We start from the raw sequence: 23751 nt of genomic DNA, 5'->3' as shown, positions 1-23751 counted from the left end.
GGGTACATATAGCGTATTATTATTTAAATGCGTGATTAGCGAGTGTTGAGGGCAAAATGGCAAGAAGAGCGCCAAGAAATCGCGGTCGGAGCCGGTAGTGCGAGGTAAATGTACTTGAGTTTGCTGCGCAGTTTGAGCAAGGACGCGACAGAAAAGAGAACGAGGAAGAGAACGAGAGTGAACGACCGAAAAGTTAATTACCTTCTTGTCGCTTGATGCGCGTGCTTTATAGTTAATGCTAACAAATCCTTCGAATTCGCTAAGCGCTACATATAGTCTATTTTTTACTTAACGTTTGTTAAAAAGTTTCATACAACCACGTGAAATCAAACTTTAGTCCGACTTTATCTAGTGACGCAATATAGATATGTTACATTTGCAAACTCTACCGTTCTGTTAAAAATAAAATACATAAAGATACGACGTATATGACCTTGTTGTATTGACCAGCTACTCTTTCCCACATATTAGCATACTTCGCAATATGTTACTCAATCAAAATCTCCATGTGTGTTGGTAAACAACATTTCCGAACAGATCTGAGAATTAGGGATGGAAATTTGGTCGGCACAAAAACTACCATATACGGTATCAACTGGTTCGTTCAAGCAATCTATTTTGGGAGATAAACTCGAGATCACACGTTGCGTGACGACGCGTTTATGCGGCACTGTGTTTCGTGAGAAATCTCTCTGAGACAAACAAATAAACGAGGCACCAAGCGGAAGGAAAGAAGGAACGATAGTCGTCGTTTGGCCATATGCGATCACTTGAGACATAAATTTCGAGTCAATTATTTATCGGCACATCTGTGTAATGAGAGCTCATCGGCACAGATAATTCCGATAGCCTTTGATTTTGATTTAATTTTTTGTCGAAAAAACTCATTTTTTTTCTTAATAATTACATAAATTTTTTTTATGTTATAAGAATAGAATTCAAATTTACGCGCATCTTCACAAGCGAGATTACTATAAAGATAGGTATGTACATCTTGGTTTCGAGACGGAACATATAACGGAAAACCACGACTTGCCATCGTGTTTGTCATTATCTTTGCCGACGCGGTTACTACTTTCTATGTCCTCGTATATTATACCACAAGGTCGTGGATTCTCCTGCTGTATCTTCGTGTAAGCAGTGCGCGACAACAAAGGAACGGTGAACGAGAAATCGTGACGGCATGTAAGGCAATACGCGATGTCGGAGATGCCACCGCGTTATTCTGTAATTTTGTTTCGGTGTTCGGCATCCGTGATTGTTTTTAGTACAACAGATTGTTTTCAGTGTCAAAAAAGATAAGAATTAATAGCACGTATCAAAATAAACAATTCTTATAATATTGTTGAACTTATCAACAAGCGTTTAATTTGATAAAAATTTTGATCCTTCGCGAACAAACTCGAAAATTGCGCATCGGCGCATCTCTAATAAAAATTAGTTTTTGTTTTTAAACTCTTGTATCTTTGAAACTACTAGAAAGTTTTTCAATTTGTTTTTTATCGACGCAGAATTGTTCAAACTTTCGATTAAAAAAATAAAATTGAAAAAATATTGATTTTTTGCGGAGATATTCGATTTCAAAGTCACGCGGGTCTCACAGACGCAGTCTCTCCAACTAGTCATTTTTAGGTTTGTCCGCGAAGGGACAAGTTAAATTCACAAAAAAAAAATAAAATAAAATAAAATTGAACTTTTTATTATTTCTATTATTTTCTATTATTTATAATATCTTCCAAGAAAAGGAAAATTCACACGAAGAAGAAAACTACAACATACTGTACATAAAGATTTATATAGATAAGAAATATCTTAAGTAATGAGGATAATTATTTGTTTTATTTCGATTAGAAGATATCTTTCTGTCAGAATTTGACGATTTTGATATTTCTAACAATATACGCACAGTTAGTCGCAACTAATATTAGTGCCAAAAGAGTGTTATGCACGCAGAAACTAGTTTTCGTGAGAGATCTCGATGAAGCTCATCTCATTAGGCTTTACGGGCCTTTTACGTTCGCAGCGGCTGAACACTTTTTACTACCCGACTGTCTCGCGGCATTAATCATAAATCTATCTCCCGAGATCTCTCCTTCGTCCCGTTTCGCTGTTTCTCAGCTATATCTCTCTCTTCCATTCGCTTCGCCCTTCTGACTTCACCCGTTACATCCCTCTCGAGGTCGTCATTCGCAAAATGCGACACTTAACGCGCGCCGTAAAAACGATGCGAATAAAAAACAAGCGAAGAAAGATATCTAAATAATCAATTGTAAGTTGCTTTGGGAGAGGTTTACTTTTCCATCTATTACGTTTCGAAGTAGATCTCTATGCGAACAAATAAATTGTTATATGTTAATAAAATAATAATTTATATATAACGTTATTATTATGTGTGGTATAAGTTGTGGCAAAGAGAGTTTTAGACTAGTAATATGATAATACTCTATAACAGAAATAGTGAGTAAAAGCACGGAAGAGAGAGAGAGAAAGATATATATATATATATTATAAGAAATATGTCGATATTAGATATATATCCTTATGAAGGACGACAAACATGTTCTCGCAGTGGCGAGCACGACGTTTGTGATTTGTGGCTACATCAAACGATACAAAAAGAGATCTTTGATCACCGCACAACACAAGCATCGAAGACCGCAAGTTTGCCAAATGATTTTATTGCAAAAACCTGAATGAATAATATTAGAAAATATTTAGAACAATTGATGTTTCGGCGAAACAATGTTTTTTTTAACGATTGCCGTTCGAACAGTATATTTACAAAATGTAAATAAACTCGTGCGAGAAAGAGAGAAAGAAACATAAATGTTAGTTCGAGATAATGAAAGCGTATTCTCGCAAAGAATATTTGTAATTGGAAACAAGAAGCTTTGTTTGTGAAATACAACGTTGGAGATTATAATTCCGAAGCGATATCATTGCAATTGTGAATTTGAAATTGTAATAAATTCGAAACGTACAACATAAGTCGTCGATATTTTTGTTGTGTCGAACAAAACTTCTTTTGTAACTTGATATAATGTGATCGTTTGCATCAATTATAAATATGTGTATCTCTATTCGCTGAATTGTGATTCATAATAATTTAAGGAATAACAAAGATTACTTTATATAACTTTATATAACTTTTATTTAATTGTGTTTTCTTTTTAAGAATTGCTAATGAGTAGTTCATGTATTTTTTTTCAAGCTCGCATTTACAATTTAAAAGCATTTCATACTGAAACCTGCTAATTCATTCTTGAACATACATGTGTAGCTGATATGGAAGTTAAAATCAACAGTAGCTGCTTTTGTTTGCTCGGGAATCTACGTAGTACGTTTGTTTCGAAATTCGTGTGATTTCGACGTATCCGTCGTTCCGTTATTTTAGTGAATGAGATCGTACCAGTGCATTATATATACGTCAACAGAAATTCCGAGACTATTTTCTATTCCACGTTAAAATCTCCTGCTAAGAAAACACGAAGAATTTAACAAGAAGAATTTAAACAAAAATTAAAAAAATAAAATTCTAATATATAATCCATTTAAAAATCCACTTAAAGAATTATAGACAATAAAAATTGCATAAAATAATTTAACTTGATCTGATATTTGATGCTTTCACTGGTTATAAGAATTCTTGAAGATGCAATATATATGTTACAAAAAAGGTGTCTTTTTTACAACATATAATATATATGTATTACAACATATATTGGATTTTCCATCATTGAACCTGAAGTCATCCCTCGTTATTTTATGTATTTCCTGAAGATAGGATTTTTTTAGGTTTGTGTGAGTTGCGTTAGTGTCATTTTTTTATATCGATATTTCAGTAGACTTCATCAGATATCAATCAGATTGCAGGTATCACACTGTTCTTGAAATGTCGGTATAAAAATAACATTAACACGGTTCAAATCTGAAAAAAAAACCATCTCCAGGAATAATTTAACTTGTTAAATATTAATGTACTGAGTTGTTTAAATTAATGTACTTACAAAACAAAATTGTCTTCTAAGTAAGAAAATGCAACAACGAAATAAAACTTGAGCATTAGTCATGCGCGCGTTGTCTTTCATGATGCCTCGATTATATCCGTTGCGTCAGTTTATTCGTCGAAATATATATTGTGAGTGACCTTCGACGTTATTTCGTCGATACTTCCTTCGACGGAGTCGTTTGGAGTGAATGAACGGCCGTGACTGCGCAGAACATTGCGAGTAATTGAGTATATTTCGACTGTCATGTCAGTGAGCTTAACTGTCACGCGTTTGCGATCATCGAAATTAAAGACGAAATAGAATTCGGAAACGGTGAAATAACGAAATGATATTAAAGCAACTTTGCATACTTTGTTCAATTCAAAAAATTTCAACGCATTTCGTCTATCAGTAAATTTGTTTTTGGCCAATATGAAGCAGATGTCTTAACAAAACATAAATATGTGATAATTATTTTAAGAGGAAGCGAGAAGAGAGTATTTGTTTGGACAATTTTCAAGTTGCAAGATTAATGCAAAACATTGGGTAAATGTTCAGTATACGGGAGAATGCTTCGATCGTCATAACCTTGACATATGTTGTCAAGAACACTTTCTTGAGTAACAATCAAAAGGTTTTAGACGTCGCTCATTGTTCATTAAAAAGTTATTAGCAAAAAAGTTTGAAAAAAATGATACTTTTAGTAATAATATGTGAAATAATGAAATAGAATACACTTTGACCCCACTTATCATTCCTGAGAATATATTCCGAGTTTGCTGATACAATTATACATAAACAATATTGTTGACTAGTCTCTAGTTAATATTTCGGAGCGTTAAGTAGTTATCTGTTAATTTGATTCGCTATGTTATTCCACGAAGTTTTGGACTTAACTCATAATTATCACAAATTGATTTATTTTTTGCTTATTTAAAAGAAAAAAATTATATGACGTGAAAATTTGGACAAGTGTAAACTCATGTATGGAACCTCGCTTCGCGTGGAAAGTGTATACGTGAGGCAGGTCTCCCCTACGGAAGAACTCCACTATCAAGAAACTAGACGCATAGGTTTGAACTGAACCTCGCTTTGCGTGGAAAGTTGAAAACCTGTAAAAAATTTTGCTACAACAAGCGACGGGTAAAATCGAGGCAAGTTTCCACACAAGTTTACAACTTTCCGTAACGTAAAGCGAGGATAAATCCAAAATCTATGTGTCTAGGTTTTTGATAATGGAGCCTCTTTATAGAGGAGAGAGGTTCTACGTACCGCTTCTACGTACACACTTTTTATGCAAAACGAGGTTCGTCCACGTGGGTTTACACTTTTCCAAGTTTTCACGTCGTATAATTTTTTTGGAGTTTACAATTGATCAAATTTTTAATTTTCTTTTGTTGGTTTCCAATAATCATTTGTGTGATTATATTTTTTAATAATAACTTTTTAATGAACAATGAGCGACGGCTAAAATCTCGTGAGAGTTAAAAAAAGTGTTCTTGATAACATGTGTCAAGGTCAAGATCATCGGAGCATTCTTCCCTGTGTGAACATTTACCAAACATTGTAAATAAATTTTGTGCTTCATATTGGTATCAGCTGTTATCGCCGTTGTTGACACGAACGTGATGAAATATACTGTTCTTTCGATTTTTACGAGAGTACGCCCATTTATATTACCTCAGAAACCAATACACATTCGATACATCCATACTTTGCCGCGATAACGGCAAATATGTCAGGGACGCGATCGATCGTCGTGGCAAATCTCAACTTTAATAAAATAATTTATTAAATAAAATAAACGATAGAGTTTTTTAAAAAGCTTATGAACATTGTACGAAAAGCGATTGATAAATATCCGAAACGAAAAGGTAAGCGCAATTTATCAGGGTAAAATTTTTATTTAGTTTTCAATATAGCCGTCTTCTACGTTGACCAAGTACTTTTCAAGAGCACTTACATATATCACTTTAGTAGAACAATTTCTTGAGCTCTTCAAAATAGCCACTTACGGTTTCGATGACTTCATTAACGTAAACACAAGATGAAGCGCGCTAATTGCGACTTTGTGAGAAGAATACGCTCTCTCATATATCAAACATTTTAAAAACCGTGCAGTTTCAACAAAAAAAAAAAAAAGAAACTCTTGTATCAATGTGCAATTTCTCTTAATAAAAACTTGAGGAAGTCTGGCTTCATCAACACAACGACTTCGTCTGTATAGATTTCACAGAATTTGTTTTTATCAGAGGCAAAATTCACACGATGATAACGCGCGTTTACTTTTTTCGCAATAATCGTACATCAATGTCGTGCCGAAAAAATGGTCCAGCGCGTCAACCTCGTTCATTATCGCCGCGCTTGCTCGCGCCCGCTCAGAAACGCTGACGACGATTCGGTCGTGCAACAAATGACATCGTTTTCCACGCATGGCATCGCGTATCGATTAATTAATTTTCACCGCATGTTTACCTTAATTGCCGCGTGGCTAGACGCGATGCCGCACGCGCTTGCGGTTCCCGCTGATTAATGACGCACCGTTAGTGCAATATTTTTGCATGCTATCTTCCTGCATTCTACGCGACGCTACGCATTATTTCTCTTACCCTCCGACCGGTGACATCCATTTCCTAAACTTGCGTGTTTCGCATTCCATTGTTTAATTTGCGCAAGACGGTTTACAAAAACACTTGATTCAATATAAAAACAAAATAATTATCTCGTACGAAAAACTTTTACTGGTTTAATAACATGAAAAACGTTTTCTTAAATATCATGTTCATATGCTAAAAAATATTCTTGTTGGCATTATCTTTCAACTGCATACAAATTAACTCGTGATTTACGTGTATTGTTTGCGATTATTTCGCAATCTTGGCAGCCCTAAAATTCGATCGGGATAGGGGTGAACAACCCTCGCTCGAAAGCGGTCGTCGGCTTGAAAAGCATGACCGGACCTTGCCCAACCGATCTCTCGTAGAGACGCCAGACGAGGGAGAATATGCGCCGAAGAGGGAAGCATCGGGGTATAATTGTCGTTGCGTGTCATTTAAACCGACGGGGGTGTGTTTCATTTCAGTAAAACTATACATAGAATTCGCATACCGCTGAAGCCCCGTCCAACCGTTACGTGCTCGTAACCACGTTTAATTTAATTAGAAAGAGTTCATATATAAAGGTTCCACTTAACACAATGTAAAGGTGTTCCCTTAATATGGCGCAAAGCGATTTATGTTTTTTTTTTACTTTGTGTCACGCGATTTTTCTCTCTCGCTCTCTCTAGATTACTTAGTATTTAAAAAAAATTGAACAAATATTAAATATTAAAAGATAAAGTTCCTTAATAAATATATGTATAATAATTTAATATTTGTAAAAGTGTTAGAGAAATTATAAGCAAAATACCGCGAGCAACAAAAAAAAACTATAAAGTTTCCGAAACACCGAATGGATGCTCGCTTAATTAGCAATTAAGTGCGGAAAAGTCGATGTGATATCCCGGGATTTCATCCAGTCTAAGCTCTGCGGTTATATTCGTGCAACGCTAATTCCGGGGATAAACTAATGTAACTCCTCAGCAAATACTGACAAATGGTGCATTTCGTGTGAGCGCGGCTTAACAAATAATTCGACTAAAGTCAACGTTCGTTGTGTTGTCCAGGCAACGTATCCAACCGGTCGATGCCTCTTCTGTTATCATCTTGTCTCTTTCTCTATCCTTCCTCTCTTTCCCGTCCCTTACACATCCCTTTCCACCTAGTCTTTCTCCCTATTGTTCTCCCTTACCCTCGCCCTTTATTGCGCCTGTTCAGATGGCCGACATCTGCAGGCGTGGCACTATTAGTTGAAAATCGTATTTCTCTCCATCGATAGAAAAACACAAGAAGCTATCAAAGTTTATACGCTACGATATACGGTTATTATTATTATTTATGGTTATTTATGGTTATTGTTATTATTAATATTTTTTGTTGTTGTTGTTGTGTTGTTATTTTGCGTTTTAATAGAAGGGGAAAGAATATATAAATTTAGTTACGTTAATCATTTCTTTTTTTTATATTGATTATACAATACTGATTTTTTTCTCTGACGAAATAAGCGACGGTTATTAAACTATATAATTTTCATTTACGTGAATATTAAGTGAAGTTACGGAGTAACAACTGACTAGTTGAATATAAATAAAGTTATTTAGAGAATTTCTTCTTTTTTACAGTAATTCATTAAGTACATATTAAGTTCGACTGATATTTCTTGCCTTGTGTATTCATTAGCATAGCTGTAACGTAAAAGCTGGCGATTATTGCGCGCATACCTAATTATCTGTTATCGTCTATTTTTTCTTTTAAGGTTGTTTAAATCTGAATAATTATGAGTGGAAAAAAACACACGAGAATCTTTACAATAAAAAGCTCTGCTTTTTTCTATGCAAGTTATAACAAATAGTGTAGCTTAAAAGTGCTCTGTATAGTATATAAATCGAAGCTAAAAGATTAATTAATACTGATAAGTTTTTATAATGATATTATCCATCTGCTCAATGATTGTCGCTGATAAAATTGATAACTGACGCGATTGATGACTTCATCACGCATAAAGTAAAAACAAAAATGTATCACCGGTAATTCAACATTGAAGAATGGACGCATCATCGAGGTAAATGGCAAAAAGAGACAAGCGGGCGATATACATCAGCGATCGCGGAACACGTTGCATTGTTATTACTCTGTTGTGTTTCTCTCTCTTCGAACAACAATCGGATTCTTTCCCGCGCTCAATTCGCAGCAATCGATCGGTGCGAGTAATTGTCTCTTCGCATCGTCGTCTCGCAATGTCATGCAACTTTCGCGTCTTGTTTCATCAGGATCACTTTTTATGTACGTTACATACGTTCACTCTGACGCAACATCGTGAACAAAACGTGTGTTTTCTTCTCATCACAACAGATTGTAAGCGCGTCTTTCACTTCGTATATGATCTACATATACGCGCGCAACACATTCATTCTACTTCTATCGTCCTCTCTACCTGTCCTCGTCGTTTCCCTCTCATCGAGCTGCTACTACGCTCGCCCCACGTGGCGCAGGCGTGGGTTTGTTGTTTCTCTGTCACGCTCGCGCTTGTCTCATGCCGCGCAAATGCGTTTCTTCCCCGCTCTCACGTACGCGCGCGCGCGAACAGCGGACTTTCTCGTCTAGTCTACGCTCTCCGTCCGCTTCTCTGTGCGCCGCGCGTCGACGCCGTCATCATCGACGATCGAAGCGATGTGCTGATGGCTGTTTGCTGCCATTTATTGAACCGATTTCATTCTCCTATTGTTTTCTCGTCGCTTATCTTCGCCTATGCTATCAGAATTTTGCTTCAAATTTGTTCTCTCTCTCTCTCTCTCTCTCTCTCTCTCTCTCTCTCTCTCTCTCTCTCTCTCTCTCTCTCTCTNTCTCTCTCTCTCTCTCTCTCGATCTTGTTCTTCCGCAGTCTCGAACTAAGACGTTTCGTAGATTGTTCAGATGCGTATCTGTTGATATCTGGAATGCAATACCGGCTGATATTCGTAAGGAACCTTTCTGCGTTTTCAAAAGCAGTCTTCACAAGCATTTGCTTGGCAATAGCGTTTAATGTCACTACATGTATGTTTATACATCTCTCTTGTATTATTTTCCTTTTTAATTTTCCTTTTTATTTTTCTTATTATTATTTTTTGTATAATTAATAATAATTTCTGTTCACTTTTTCTTTTCTTTTCTCTTGTTATTATACTTTGTTTTCATTATTGTTCATTATTATTTTTGTTATTCATATTCTTATTCATATTTTTATTTTTATTTTTATTTCACTCATATTAATTATTACTGTTACTCTTTTTATTGTTATTTTTGTTTACTATGTACATCTCTGTAGTCCTAAGCGCTTGAAGGGATTTTATTCCAGAGCGCATAACAAATAAAGCTAATATCTATCTATCTCTCTCTCTTTCTCTTCTTTTTTAACCCCTTTAATAAATTTGCTTTCTCGTCTCTCCAACACTTTCATTTCAAGAGTTTATCTTTTTCACCTGTCAATGTTTTCTTTTGCTCGTCTACGTTGCCAACGTTTCGTCGAGAATCATCGACGCGCAACGCCTAATCCATCTGGCAATTTAACTTGCTTCCGTTTCTCGCGGTCTACGCGCGAACCACGTGGCATACAAAAAACAATCGACTTCTGTGATTTGATTCGAATTTATTCCGCGACATAAACCTCTCTCACGCTAAGCAGAAGCTTATTTAACAAAACTTTCTTTTGAACGAACGTGCGCGATTGTGTACGAGAGTTTCAAAAATCATTTACTCCAATTGGTACAGATCTGTGCTTCTTCCACTTTCAACCGGTACATTAATTCATTTTTATGTCCGGATCAGAGACTCACGCGAATATACACGGGTCTTCTCCGTGAGAAACCGATCTGGCATGCATGCGACGCAATTGCGCGGTTGTGTAAACGTACCTATCTCTTCTTACGGTATAGTAGTGGTCGTGCACGATGACCAGAATCGATCGTCGTCCCGGGGACGGCGTCTGTCGTGACGTCACGCTACGTCACCAGCTCCGAGCGAAATGTAGAGCGGGGGGTGACTGGCGGCGGATGCGTGCGCGTCGCTCTATCCACCTTTTTCCTCGTAACGTCGATGTATGGGAGCAGAGCAGGAACGGATTTTCAGTGTTATTCAATAAACACATTTAATTTTACACAATATGAAAACATATTAAGTTCAAATCTAAAGTTATATATTGCATAAAATAAAATAAACATATAAAACAAATTGAACATACCTATAATAAACAAATATAGAGAGAAAAAGTTTTATTTATTTGTTCATTTATGTTTCACATGCGCACTTTGAATAAATCTTCAGTTTTGAGTTTAAAAAGTGGATTATATATATATTAATAAGATAACGTTGCAATAATAAAATAGAACGTGCAAAAGTACACCAGTGGTTTTTGCTTTAACTCCGCTCCTGACACACGCCTGCGCGATGGAACAAATATACGTTTGTATATGTAATATATACACGACTCACCTGCATAACAAGGACTCCGGTGGTTCATCGTATGGCGGAAAGGGCGGTAGCGGGCGAGATGGCTCTCCACCATGTGCAACCAAGACCTAGGGCACGCTTCGTCAACGGTCGCGTTTCTTCCTCGTCTCACGTTACGTCGTGTCGCACGGTGTCGACGAACTAGCAAGCGCACTAACGCGAACACGTATAAGGGCTACAATTCGATATCGCCCATTCGCGAATCTGTTATATGTACATCCTCTTTTTCTCATTTCTCCAGGTCTCTCCTTCGTCTCTTGCTTGCGTTTGATTGATCGTATGCGCGTATCCCACATTTCCTGAAGAATCTTAGGCAACAGAAAGAAAATCGAAACTGGAACCTCGATTCTCGAACAATGTTTGCATACAAAAGTCTATGATACACGCAACATTAATTGTTTTCGCATACGAAAATTTTTCAACAATCTCGTGTCCTGAAACAACACGAGAATCTCGCCTCGAAATGTAGCTTCGATGTATGTAAAAAACTTGTAAATTAGATACAAAACACTGTTGAGAAAAATTTCCTGTTGAAAATTTCCATTTCAAATTCGGTTTAACTCATTGTCAGTGTCATTTGTTATTATCAGTGTTTTATTGTTAGCACGTTTTCATACAAAGATAAAAATCATTTTTTTTTTTAAGTTAAGACTTTGATAAGAAAAAATCAATACAATAAATAAGAGCGCTGATGTAGAAGAGCGCAAAATTATAAGTTAGAATTGCACAAACTTTAATTCGAAGTATATTATTTTGAGATTCGAACGAGGAACTAGTTAAAAATGCACGGTAACATGTGTTACCTAAACCGAGAGAACTAGTGACTAAGTTCGTTATCGCACACGTTCACGAGACTCGGCACCGATACGCTTTAACATACGATTTCGCTGCGGCAAACTTTATAGTCCCTGCAGATATTTCGTACGTACGACGCAATAAAGAGATTCGGCGAGCGTAAAGCGAAACGAAGGACTCCGTCGACGGAAAAAGAAAAGCCGAACGAAGCGAGCCGAGGGTAGCGGCAAATCGTGGAAGAAAGAGGAGAAACACGGGGAGGGAGGAGAGGAAGCCGCGGATCGGTACAGAACGGGAGACGTAGGTGGCACGGCTTCGAGAAAAAGCCTACCTCGTGAGGGTTGGCGAGGAAACGAGACACACGGAGGCGGCCAGACGCCGAGAACGACGGACAAGGCCGGATTTAGAAACTGTGTTGCCCGGCCCTCGAAAAACAAACCGATACGGGAGGATTCTGTGCGAAGGCACGCGAAAGCGAGCGGCGTGCGAAGTATCTCACGACAATCTTCAAGATAATTTGAAATTGTAATCTTCGTGATACGATTATTACGATGATTATTAACCATTTCATAATAATCCAAAGTGAATTTTTACAATAATTAATCTCCTCCAAAATCTTTTCATGTTTATAAACATTTTGTTATTCAAAGATATATACATCATATTCTTTAATTATCTTTAATAAAAACAATTGGAGTTTCGATTGTTAAATCGACAACGGTACAATATAAATATAGAGGTGATATATACGTTTGATCACGCGTAACGAGTAATGACCTCAATTTTTTTGAGTTGTGTACAATATCACCGCGTGTTTTCAAAGATAAAAAGTTGTTGACAAATTTTTTGATAGAGAAAAAAAACATTCCGATAAAATTACAATACTGCAAATATGCACATTATTATTCGACATTTTTGTTACAAGTCAAGCATCTCGAATATTTGAAGTTGAAACATTTCGACAAGCGGAAGGATTCACTAATCGGAGAGACATATTCGTATAATAAATTACTTGAGAATTCCTCACTCTCATCTTAAATTATTATGAAACTTGATAAAGTAACTTCGATCGAGTTTGTATCTTATAGTAGATAAACTAATTATTACTAAAAAAAAGAGAAAAAAGGAATACGTTATCTTTCATTCCACAAAACACTTGATTTACCTCACAGTGATTAAAAATACGGGCGGTTACGTGGGAGAGCAACTAAAAAAAAACCATGGTAACATGGCACTAATTTATGTGTTGCCACACACTGCGTCAAATAATTCGGAACGTGTGCGTCTTCAAATAATTTAGACCGCGGTCAACATATTCTATCCTTGTTTTACGAAAGCTAAACATAGACTGACGCTTCAAAGCATTTGCAGCGCTAAATTTTGATCACAGCCATAATTTAAACTATTGCATAAATTATATCGAAATTGTTGTAGGATTTTTTTTTTCGAATAATTCTCATAATACGCACGCGTGATTATAATATTTATTTCCGAATCAAATAGATAAAACGCGAAATATAATATACAACATATCGTCTGAAATCGAATCACACGACGCAATTTCGAAAAGCTACAACATATTGCCACTGTAGTCGGAAACATAGACGCGAGTTTTAATTCTAAAAAAAAAAAAAAACTGGTACTTTGGCTGCGATAAGCGCGTTTCGCAACTCCACCCCTGGAACAAGAGACGAAGGAAGAAGTCGAGCTCTGGCAAGTTGCGCGACGGATACCAATGAGGTGATTCCGGAAAGGGGAGATGGGAGCGAGAGAGCGATCGCGGAGAGTATGTACGTACGGCTGTGTATACAAGCACGCGCTCTGGTGGCGCCGCAGGAGCGAGAGAGATCGAGCGCGTCTCTGTGTATCGACACAACTGTGTGTAAGTGAGGGAGGCCGTACGCGGCGGGAATCGTCCCTCTCTGTAGTACTATGCGCGACGTCACGCAGGCGACATGATACACTTCACCGTCACGTTCGACAGGACGAGAAGGCGAACCGCGTCATCGGTTGCTTAGCGCGAGTGTTGAGTAGCGCGCGAGAATATTTCGTAGAATTTCGCGCGGGAAGCCACCGGATGAAAGCATTTCCGTTATCGCGCGAAAGAACGACCGCTCGGGAGAGCGACACGCGTCTCCGTTACGCTTCGTTTTCTTGCGCGTGTTTACATTTTTCGAGACGCACACATCGAAAAAACGGAAAGATGACGAATTGACACTCGACGTGATTTCGCGAAAAAGAAGACGCCGAACATGAGTTTTCCAGATAAAATTTCGTAGAAAAAATAACGACTGGAATCACGTTCTGGTAATTCATCGAAAATACGTATAACGAACGTTTACGAACAAAGGCGAAAGTCGTCGAAGAGGTTGAAGTTGCCGTTTGGTAGTAGCCTTGGCAGGTTGTGGCCCGCCGTGAATCGTCGGCAGTTTTCGGCGATCGTCGCCGCCACGCCGCATCGTGCCCGTACGTTAGACACGAAAATTGTCGGAGTTAGTTGACCCGTGACTCTCTCTCTTGCGTGCGCGCGCGCGCACGTTTGTGTTGCATCAGTCACTATTTTTTTTTTATTTTCCTATAAACGTTACGTGATGCACGTGCGTCGTGCAGGTGATTTTGTTTTGTTTTGTTTTGTTTCGTTTCGTTTCCTGCCGCGTGTGGTAGAGTGAAAAGTTACGCAGTGTAAAAAATACGCGTGCAAAAATCTAGTGCGTGTGTGATGAAAGATAGTGCGTAATACTTTTTCTCAGAGCCACATGTGACGTATTCATCGTGTTGTGTTGTCCAAGTAAGTTTGCGATACGACGCACTCGTAGTGTTTTTGGGATAAATTTTGGAAGATTTGTTTCTTTCGCGATCGCGCGAGAAAGTATACAACAACGTTTGGCCAAAATTTGACGATGCGTCTGGTTGCGATTTCGTGCGCGCGATATAAAATTGCCATCTTGCCATCGTTTTGAATCTCGGAAAACGGATGGACAAGCGGTGTGAATATAGATTATTTACGCATATGCGTTTGCTTGTAATTTTAACCCACGAGATTTCTCGCTGAAGAGTCCGTCTCGAGTGCGGCGACGAGTTCCCATTGCGAACGTAAACACGTCGTCGGTTCAGTGACACGCGAATAGTCTCTTTCTCTCGCTGCGTAGTACGTAGTAATACACACCTCGTGAACTAGCGTCTCGTCACGAAGCAACATTGTGTAATCTCACGTAGACCTTTCTAAGAACCTTTCTCGACTCTTGTTTTGAGAGAATTCAAGTACAAATGGATCCTTTTCCGAATAAAAAAAAAACAACAAAAAAAATTGTATTTTTTTACTACATATTTCAGGTGAACGTTGTTACTCTGCGTTTTGTGTTTGCTATCTGTGGATTGGACACGTCGCGTTTCCAAATTGAAATGTCGCGATCTTGTGACCTAGTGATATATCGAACGATTTTGTTTTAACTTCCACGTCACTTTTTTTTATTTGTATATATAGGACGCCCGTCCATATTTCTTCTCTCTTTTTCTCTCACGCAATATTGTGTAATATAATATAATCCACATAATAATTATATAAATATATAAGAATAAATAAAATAACACTTTATCTTTATCTGAATAAATAGATATGAATAATGCGCACTCGTAATATTACGCAACAAGACTGCTTTTCGTGAGTCGTAAAGTAGGCGGTCAATTTCGGAGAATGCGTTGTCAATCGCAAACACGGTCCCGCGTACACGTGGAGAATGCGCCGAATGATTACTTCATTTAAAACGTGTGTTGTGTTCATTTAAACAAGTTTATCGCGCTTGTACGTGAGAATTGATGACTTCGTGTTGTTCTTTAATTTGCGCATATACATTTCTGTCTGGATATTCGCATCCGCGCTAATAATCCAACGCATGAATAATCAGAATATAATATTGTTTCAAAATCGAGCGCGTGTTGAATTTAAAACAGATGCAGCAATCCGAAAATTTTATAGAACGTTTATAATATCTATAATATTTATTTCACACTTTGTTCGAAATAAAGTCTGCAAAGTATAGATATTTATCTAACTTGCTGCATTTTACCTGAATTTTATTAATTACATATGAACAAATTATAGATTCACGAACAGAAAGAGTAGCACGAATCGTCTAAATTAAATTTTGGAACCGAGACCGAAAACTACCAGAGCAGTCAACCGATCGCGGAACAAGCTTTCGCGTCCGTGAAAATTTATGCGTCACTTCGAAAAAGCGACGGGTTAAATATGTCACACGGGTGTGTACGTGTGCGTTACATATTTGGTTTTGACGTCATCGAATTGACATTTCGAGTATTATTGTCGAACATAAAATGTAAAATAGTTGTTGATGATTGCATTTGATTTATAAAAGACCTTATTTAGCAATTTGTATTAGCTACTCAATTATTGAAACGATTTAATCGCTTGACAAATGTGTTAGTTTCTGATAAATAACTGTGACTACTGACTAAAAAATTAACATTTTCAACAAACTCGCTACAAATACTGTCGATTGTTTTATTTTCTCTCGTTACTTTTCTCATCACTTGCGAGCTACGTACGTTGTATATACATTACGTATATTTTATTGAACATTTCAATCGATAAAGCATTGATTTGTTATGCATTGTTTGTACAGATTGGTCGCGATTAGATTTTATCTTCACCTTGTGAATCAAAAATCGACGTCGGGTTCCAAATAGCATTTGACAGCCACTGGCTATTACAAGATTGACTATTTTCATATACGAACGTCTAGTTTATTAATAATTAATATGTTATCTAATCAGTCACTAAGACAAGAGTGTGATTTAACCGTACTCTATCTTATCTAACGCAAGCTTTTCTTCAAATATAGCGAACAACGTTTTATTTTGTCGCGTCAGTCTCGTGTCGATTTATGTTCCAAATCGATTTTGAATCAAGATCAGACGCAAATTTTCGCCATACGTAAATTTGATCGACGGAAAAACTCGAGAAGTAAAAAATTGGCTTTGGCCAATAAACAACCATTTATACTACGAGTTGTGCGTAAGCAAACGAATATGAACGACAAAGACCGGTAATATTGCGTCGCATTCGGCACAGTAAAAAACTATTTTTGTTGTAAATTCGTAGTAGTGGTGTAATCTTAAAACGCGCGGAGGTATAGAACTGTGAGACAACAGTTATGTAAATAGTGCGCGGAGCGTAAACCGCGAAGAGAGACGATTTATTACGAAGTCAATCATCCGTTGCAACATGGATCATCAACGTCTTCTGTCCAGCAATAACAACAATTATCCTACACAACATCGTGAGTACTCAAATATCTTTCTCTCTTTCTCTTTCTTTCTCTCTCTCTTTCTCTCTCTCATCTTGGTCGAAATAATTTCGACTCGAGCACGTTTACGCAAGATAGCGTCTTATCATCGGACCGGGTTGTAGAAGAAAAATGACCCGACGCACATTAGGCGTTTTATCAGCTATTTGGCAACTGGATAACGACTAGTCCAGTTATGTATCGAAGAAACATTGTTAAATGTACGAGGCGCCTTCGTCGAAAATAATTTTACAATATCTTGTCGCCTTATCGCTTTTTATCGCTTTATTTTCTTTATCGTAAGTAGCGCGTTACACGTCTCGTCATCTGTTCATCGTAATGTTTGCTAATGGACGACGCGACAAAGTATGTATGTATGTTATATTCAATTGTACTGGGAAAAAAAGTTCTACGTGCAAACTGGAATACGTAAATACGTGTCGCTTCGCACGCTCTCTGTTCCGTCGACGGGTTCGCACACAAATGCTCGAAGAGAAGTCGATCAACGTCTTTTGCGTCGCTTCTCTCGAGTGACACGTACTATTTTTTGACCGCCAATTTAATTCCCGTCATAAAACGGTTGCAAGCAAAACATCAGATTTTGATGACATTTTTTTCTCTTTTATTCTACACACACGTGTATTTCCGATTAGAGGATCTTTTAGTTTTGTATATACAAATTGTACATACAAATCAATCTTACAAAAGTTTTATTTTTGTATTATAAAAGCTGTGAAATATGTATATTTATTAGTGATAAGTTTGAAATCTAATTAAAAAATTAATAAACGCAATGTAAAGTTTGTATCTACAGTGTGTTCAAAAATCTAAATAGCGTGCATAAAATTTTATTGAATAATTTTGCTATCAAATATCTATAAACTCTTTTAACCTTTTATATTTCTTATCTTTTATAAGTTTGAAAAAAAAAACATCAAAATCTGAATGTAAAATACTTAAATTTCTTTCGACTTTATGAGACTTGCATTTATTCGTAGATTTGCAACATTTCAAATTCGGAATATCGGAGGTACTACCGTAAAAATTACTGGTACAGGTGGGCCGCGATATTTCGAAATAAATTTCTCAATGTTTCAACATAGGATTAATTCGATAAAGTCGATAGCTTTCTAGGATTTTATTCAAATCTCATCATGTAACGACTTGTTGATTATGTTAGATTGTACCAAACCGCTTTCAGTTGACATTGAATTTGAGAGTAACAAACAAAAACACCGAAAATTACGATCGATGTTTGATTGGAGTTTTACAAAAAAAGATTTTAACTGCGTGTGATATTGAATATTTAACAACAGTGTTTTATCACCATAAGATTTACACATATGCTTAAGGTTAATCACCGGTGATTAAAAATTTGATATCTTTTGGTTTTAAACTTATTATGTGATTTTAAACATTAAATCTAGAAACTATAATGTTAAAGTCTTAGACCTGTTATATTCGTCTCAGTCTCTTATTATATCTGTTTATTGTGACTTTTTTTTGGATATAGTTTATAAAAGTGAAACCAGTACGCTTTACAAGTTTCAATGTTATCGCTCGTAGAAACTAAGGTTTATCATCATACTGCAAATGTGTGACTCATTACAAACTTTGACCTATTCTAATATTTATTCAACGTTTTACAATCGAGTTTTTGCAAATCTTAAACTTTTATCTCATTCATATGTGTACAGTTATTTATAGTGTTGCATAAAGTGCGTAAATAAAACATCAAACGTATCACATGAATATGTAAATGAGAACAATTAAGTATATGAAGGAGAGTCACAATTTTTTATTTTACTAGTGAAGTCATGTGTCGTCTGTAGCGACATTAATAATATAGCGCGACAATAGTCACTTCAGGAATCGACGGGACATTTGATTGCGACCCCGAGATTCCGTTAACGTTTCACGATAACAGTTCGCTACGCTTTTTGCGCATCGTGTGTATTCTTCGCGCCGACTTCTTAGGCGATCCGTCACGTGGGCCATTGATTTTCGCAAAAGAAGGAAAGCAAAAGGCAGATCGGTTGTTGCGCAAAGAGCTCCTTGTGATATATTTTATAATGGTCCTTGAGCTTGCTTTCGCAACGATGGGATCTTTATTTATTTATCGTTTTTAATGTTTTTTTTTAATGAGGAGTCTGTCTTTGGTTAACGGCCGGTTCGTCACAAATTACATTCCGATACGTAGTATTTGTGTTTTGTTCTTTTAAACTTGATCGTTGCGCCAAAAATTTTCAGTTTTATAAAAATCTTCGGCTAAAATCGATTACGCAAATTTTCTCAGCAATTTGTTCAGTTTTGTTCATATATTATATTCGAAATTATATATAAACAAAATGTTATACTTAACGTATATAAAAATGAAAACTTGACAGACAAAAGATTGTGCATATAAGTGTATTATAGAAATTGGTAAAATTTTTCTAGAACAAATCAATTTATTTTATACGGACGCTTTTTTCAATGAAAATATACATATAAATATATATAAAATATATATAAAGTATGTATAAAATACTTATAAAATACTTATAAAATACATATAAAATATATATAAAAATATATATAAAATATATATAAAATATATATAAAAAACTAAGTGTAACGGTTTTGGCAAGAAACTTGTTTTGAATGGAGTTACCGTTGCGCAGGTTTTTTTTCAAAGATTCAAAATTTCTTATGGTTGTTTGTAAGCTTCTAATAATATCATAAAAAAAAACCTCAACTACAAATGGCATTTTAAGAGTAAATAGCGAATCTCGCTACATACCAGCCAACTTTCTTGTTCGTTAAATGCGCCTCGGACTAATATGCGATCGATGTTTCACGTAATACGTCCTTGAGGAACGTGAAACTCGGTGTCGTTTGTCATTGTGTAAGACTGAAGATTGACAGATTTGCGATGAAAAGCGACGAGTTAACAAGAAGTTTGTCGCGTTGAAAAGTTTATTTCGTCAATCACATTATCATTTTGATTGCTACTGAGATGCTTAAAATGTATTTTGACGAAGTTTGCTTCTCAGCAAACATTTTACACGTTTAAAACTGCAATCCGTGCGAAAATCTTGAATGTCTGTGCACTAACTTGTCATCGGAAGTCGACGCTGTTTGTAAAACGAAGACGTTGAGGAACCTGAACGGATCATGTCATTTTTTTTTTTTTTTTTTTTTTAGGACTAACAGTAGACTTGGCGCAAGGCCAGTCGTGCTTGTTCGTTGCCAGAAGAGTATCGGTCGTGACTTTGTTTTCTGGAAATGATAGTGAAAAAAAGAATTCGTCGCGCATTTCTGTCAAGATTAAATTAACTCGGCTTCGTAAATCCCTCTCTTACTTGCTTATCAGACTATTGTATGATGCTGATTTAATTTTGTCAGTCAACAGGCGCTTGTTTTCTTAAATTAAAGTAAATTTCCATTTTTCAAATTCTTTTTTTTTAACACTCAATATTTATTTCAACAATGTTTATCGATATTGACAGTATTGTCTTATCTAGTGCAAACAACAGCAATATATTAGTATACTAGAAATTAAGACTTCGGTTTGCTATTCTGTTGTTATTTCTTCTTGACGGACAATATCTCAAATAGAATGATGAGCAATTTAACGAACAATGTCGAAGAATTAAAATGACAAGCAATGCGAGTTGATGTAGACGCGCATCAGCAAGACTCATTGTCAGCGACGACGAAGAGAAAGAGAAGAAAATATTAGAACTCGTAATCAGGTAACAATGTCGGGCTCGTTATAGTTCGTGATTACACCTTTTATCTTTATTTATGCAAGATGCGCGGTCTATATTGCCGGAAACTTTTTTTTGACAAAGTTCAACTGCGAGAAAGACAGGTTCATTCTCGCGTGAAGTTCGTCTTACGGTTGTTTGCTATTTGAAAGAATTGTCACTATCCTGAAAACTGGAATATTAATAATAATAATCTGTCTTCCACTAAAGATAATTAAATTAGAGAGAATTATGAAAGTTGAATGAGATATGCACTAGATGTTGTGATAGGTTGTGAGATTTTTGAACTCTTTCTCTTTCTCTCTCTCTTTCTTTTTTGATATTATAAACACAAAATCTCCTGAGATTCGTATATTTTATATTATTTATTGATACTTCAGCCAAATTCAGGCCAAGAAGAGAATCTGAGATTCGTATATTTATAAGGTTATTTTATTCGAGATGTGCAATAATTTATTTTATTGTTTTGCTACTCACAAAGTTAATGTTAAAACATTGTCTCTTTATTATTATTACATTGTTATTAAAAGTAATACATTTTCGAATTTTAAAGCTCAAGATACGTGTGTTTGTACAAATTTCTATAATATATATATTTATATATGCGCAAACTTGTAATAATTGATCTATTTTTAATACTCTAGATGTGTTTGTGTAATACTGTTGAACTAAAAATCATTCGACAGTATTTATCATAAATATTTCTTTAACCGCAATCGGATGTTCGGAGTCGTGTACAATTGTTTTGTTATTTCACATTGAAAAAAGAGAAGAAAAACGCTGAAAATTTTACAGGAACTGTGTGTACATGTGAGCAGAAAGCGTGAATCGGAGAAGCCGCCAAAACACGTCCGAGCTCGACCTAGTCAGCTCGACCAGCTTTGGTTCTTATCGATCTACCTTGCATAGGCTGTCTTCTTACTTCCGAACAATTTCTCTTACCGTAATGACCGCGAGATTAACACTGCCGATTTCAATCATCGCGGTCGGAGAATCTTAGTTCACGATTCCAAGTTATCTCATTTCTAGTTTCAACTTCATATTAATTTCAACTTTGACACACACACACACACACACACNTATCTCATTTCTAGTTTCAACTTCATATTAATTTCAACTTTGACACACACACACACACACACACACACACACACACCACACACACACACACACACACACACACACACACACACACACACACCTAGGTTATTCGCAAATAACAGAGTCTAAATTTTCCGATTAAATAGGAATATATTTTAATATTTATTGCAACGGGAATGTATTTTAATATTTATTGCAAAATACGTGACACTGTTGCATAAAGATGTCAATAAAAATAGAGAGATCTTAAGTAAACGAAGATATACTTGTTTGGCGCGTGGCTATTTTGTATTTTGTCACGTTGACAAAACTTATTTATTATATTCTTGTTTTTATTTTCATGCGTATTTTTAAGGATGAGATTAATTTGCACAGTTTATTTGTTTATCGCAAAACAACATCACAATAATCAACAACCATTGCTTCTTATTCGCATGATCTGTCGATTTGCTCCTTCAATTCTTGAAATTCTTTCGATCGACAAGACAGATAAAACCCTGTCACAAACGATAAATGAGCGAGATAAATTCACGAGACAAGTTTCTTTCTATTATTTATTGCCTGTTTTTCTCGACGCAGGAACAATCCGGTTTTGTCATCGAGATAAATAAAAGTAAATATGCCCGCATAGTTTGCGAATGATCGTGACTGAGAGAAACGTTGTCATCATCTTGTGAAAGTACACATCCTATCTTTGTGATAATCTTGTGAAATATATTATTGCTCGCAAAAAAAAAAAAAAAAACTATTACAAATTATCTTATCTTTACGCGATATGACAATTATATACGTGTGTTTTACATGTCTATGAGAATTGTGAGAAGAGAATATTTTTTCTTGTTGCAAACGTGTAGTGGACACGTGTTTTGCAGAGTTTGTTTTTATAATTCGAAAATGTACAGAACGTTTTAGACAACTGCAGTTGGCGCTTAACTTATATTATGAGCTTTGCGCATGTACAGCAGGGTGATTGCGAGGTAATTAATTGCTGTAATAAACGTGGAATCAACGTGGCCGACTAATTCGAGCGTCTGCGCTTGGTGTTATCGGAGCACCGAATAGGTTTACTCTCTACATTCCCGTAATCTACGACTGTGTGATAAGAATTCCTTCTCCGATTAATCGCAAAGGATTAAATCGTTATTTATTATATATTTTGTACTTGGAACTCTATGTTGTCTTGTACTTGGAAATTTATATCTGACCGTACATATAGAATGTTACGATTACGTTCGAATGTCTAATGTTTATGACTTGGAATAGAAAAAATTTTTATTAACAAATTAACTTTTTAATTTTTATTGGTTAAACATTTTTATTGATTAAAAATAATTGAAATTTCGGTAATTCTGCAGTTTAGTATCTTTTCCCAATTTTGGCTTTTTAATCCGGTTTTTGTTTTGTTAAAAAACGCTTTATTTCATCACTAAAGTGAGGAATCAATAAAGAGAGCTCGAAAAAAGTTATTTATATAAAAAAGGTATATTCAAGAAAGGTTTTATATAAATACCTAAATTTTACGTTTTTGGACATCGTTTATGTTTCTCGAGTAAATACTTCGTTTGTATCACACACTATCACGTACACGTGTAAGCAGGGACTTCGCCTCCCCCTGCCTACACGTGTACAATAGTACACAGTTTGTCCGGAAAGTTCCCGGACTGATTTTTTCTAGCGCGGGTAAGCGGCGCTATCGAGCGGTCAACGCTGGAACTACTTAGTATAG

General features: G+C 36.1%; 1 protein-coding gene across 3 annotated transcripts in view; it reads left to right on the top strand.

The window, feature by feature from the left end:
- LOC109857139 (growth factor receptor-bound protein 14-like) overlaps window positions 1-23751 on the top strand; it is a 305311-nt gene that overhangs the window by 56976 nt on the left and 224584 nt on the right. The window contains exons 1-2 of one of the 3 annotated variants that reach the window (XM_020433173.1): window positions 13809-14654; window positions 16989-17166. The exons of the other annotated variants lie outside the window; for them this stretch is intronic. Coding sequence (XP_020288762.1) covers window positions 17112-17166 — 55 coding nt within the window. The 5' untranslated portion in view covers window positions 13809-14654; window positions 16989-17111. Of the gene's footprint in view, window positions 1-13808; window positions 14655-16988; window positions 17167-23751 lie in introns of those variants that run through there. 3 annotated transcript variants of the gene reach the window in all.

This window comes from Pseudomyrmex gracilis, unplaced genomic scaffold (assembly GCF_002006095.1).
Source record: "Pseudomyrmex gracilis isolate BER0280 unplaced genomic scaffold, ASM200609v1 scaffold_146, whole genome shotgun sequence".
Lineage (NCBI taxonomy): Eukaryota > Metazoa > Arthropoda > Insecta > Hymenoptera > Formicidae > Pseudomyrmex > Pseudomyrmex gracilis.
Note: the sequence above shows the minus strand (reverse complement) of the source record. Positions and strands in the feature narration are given on the sequence as shown.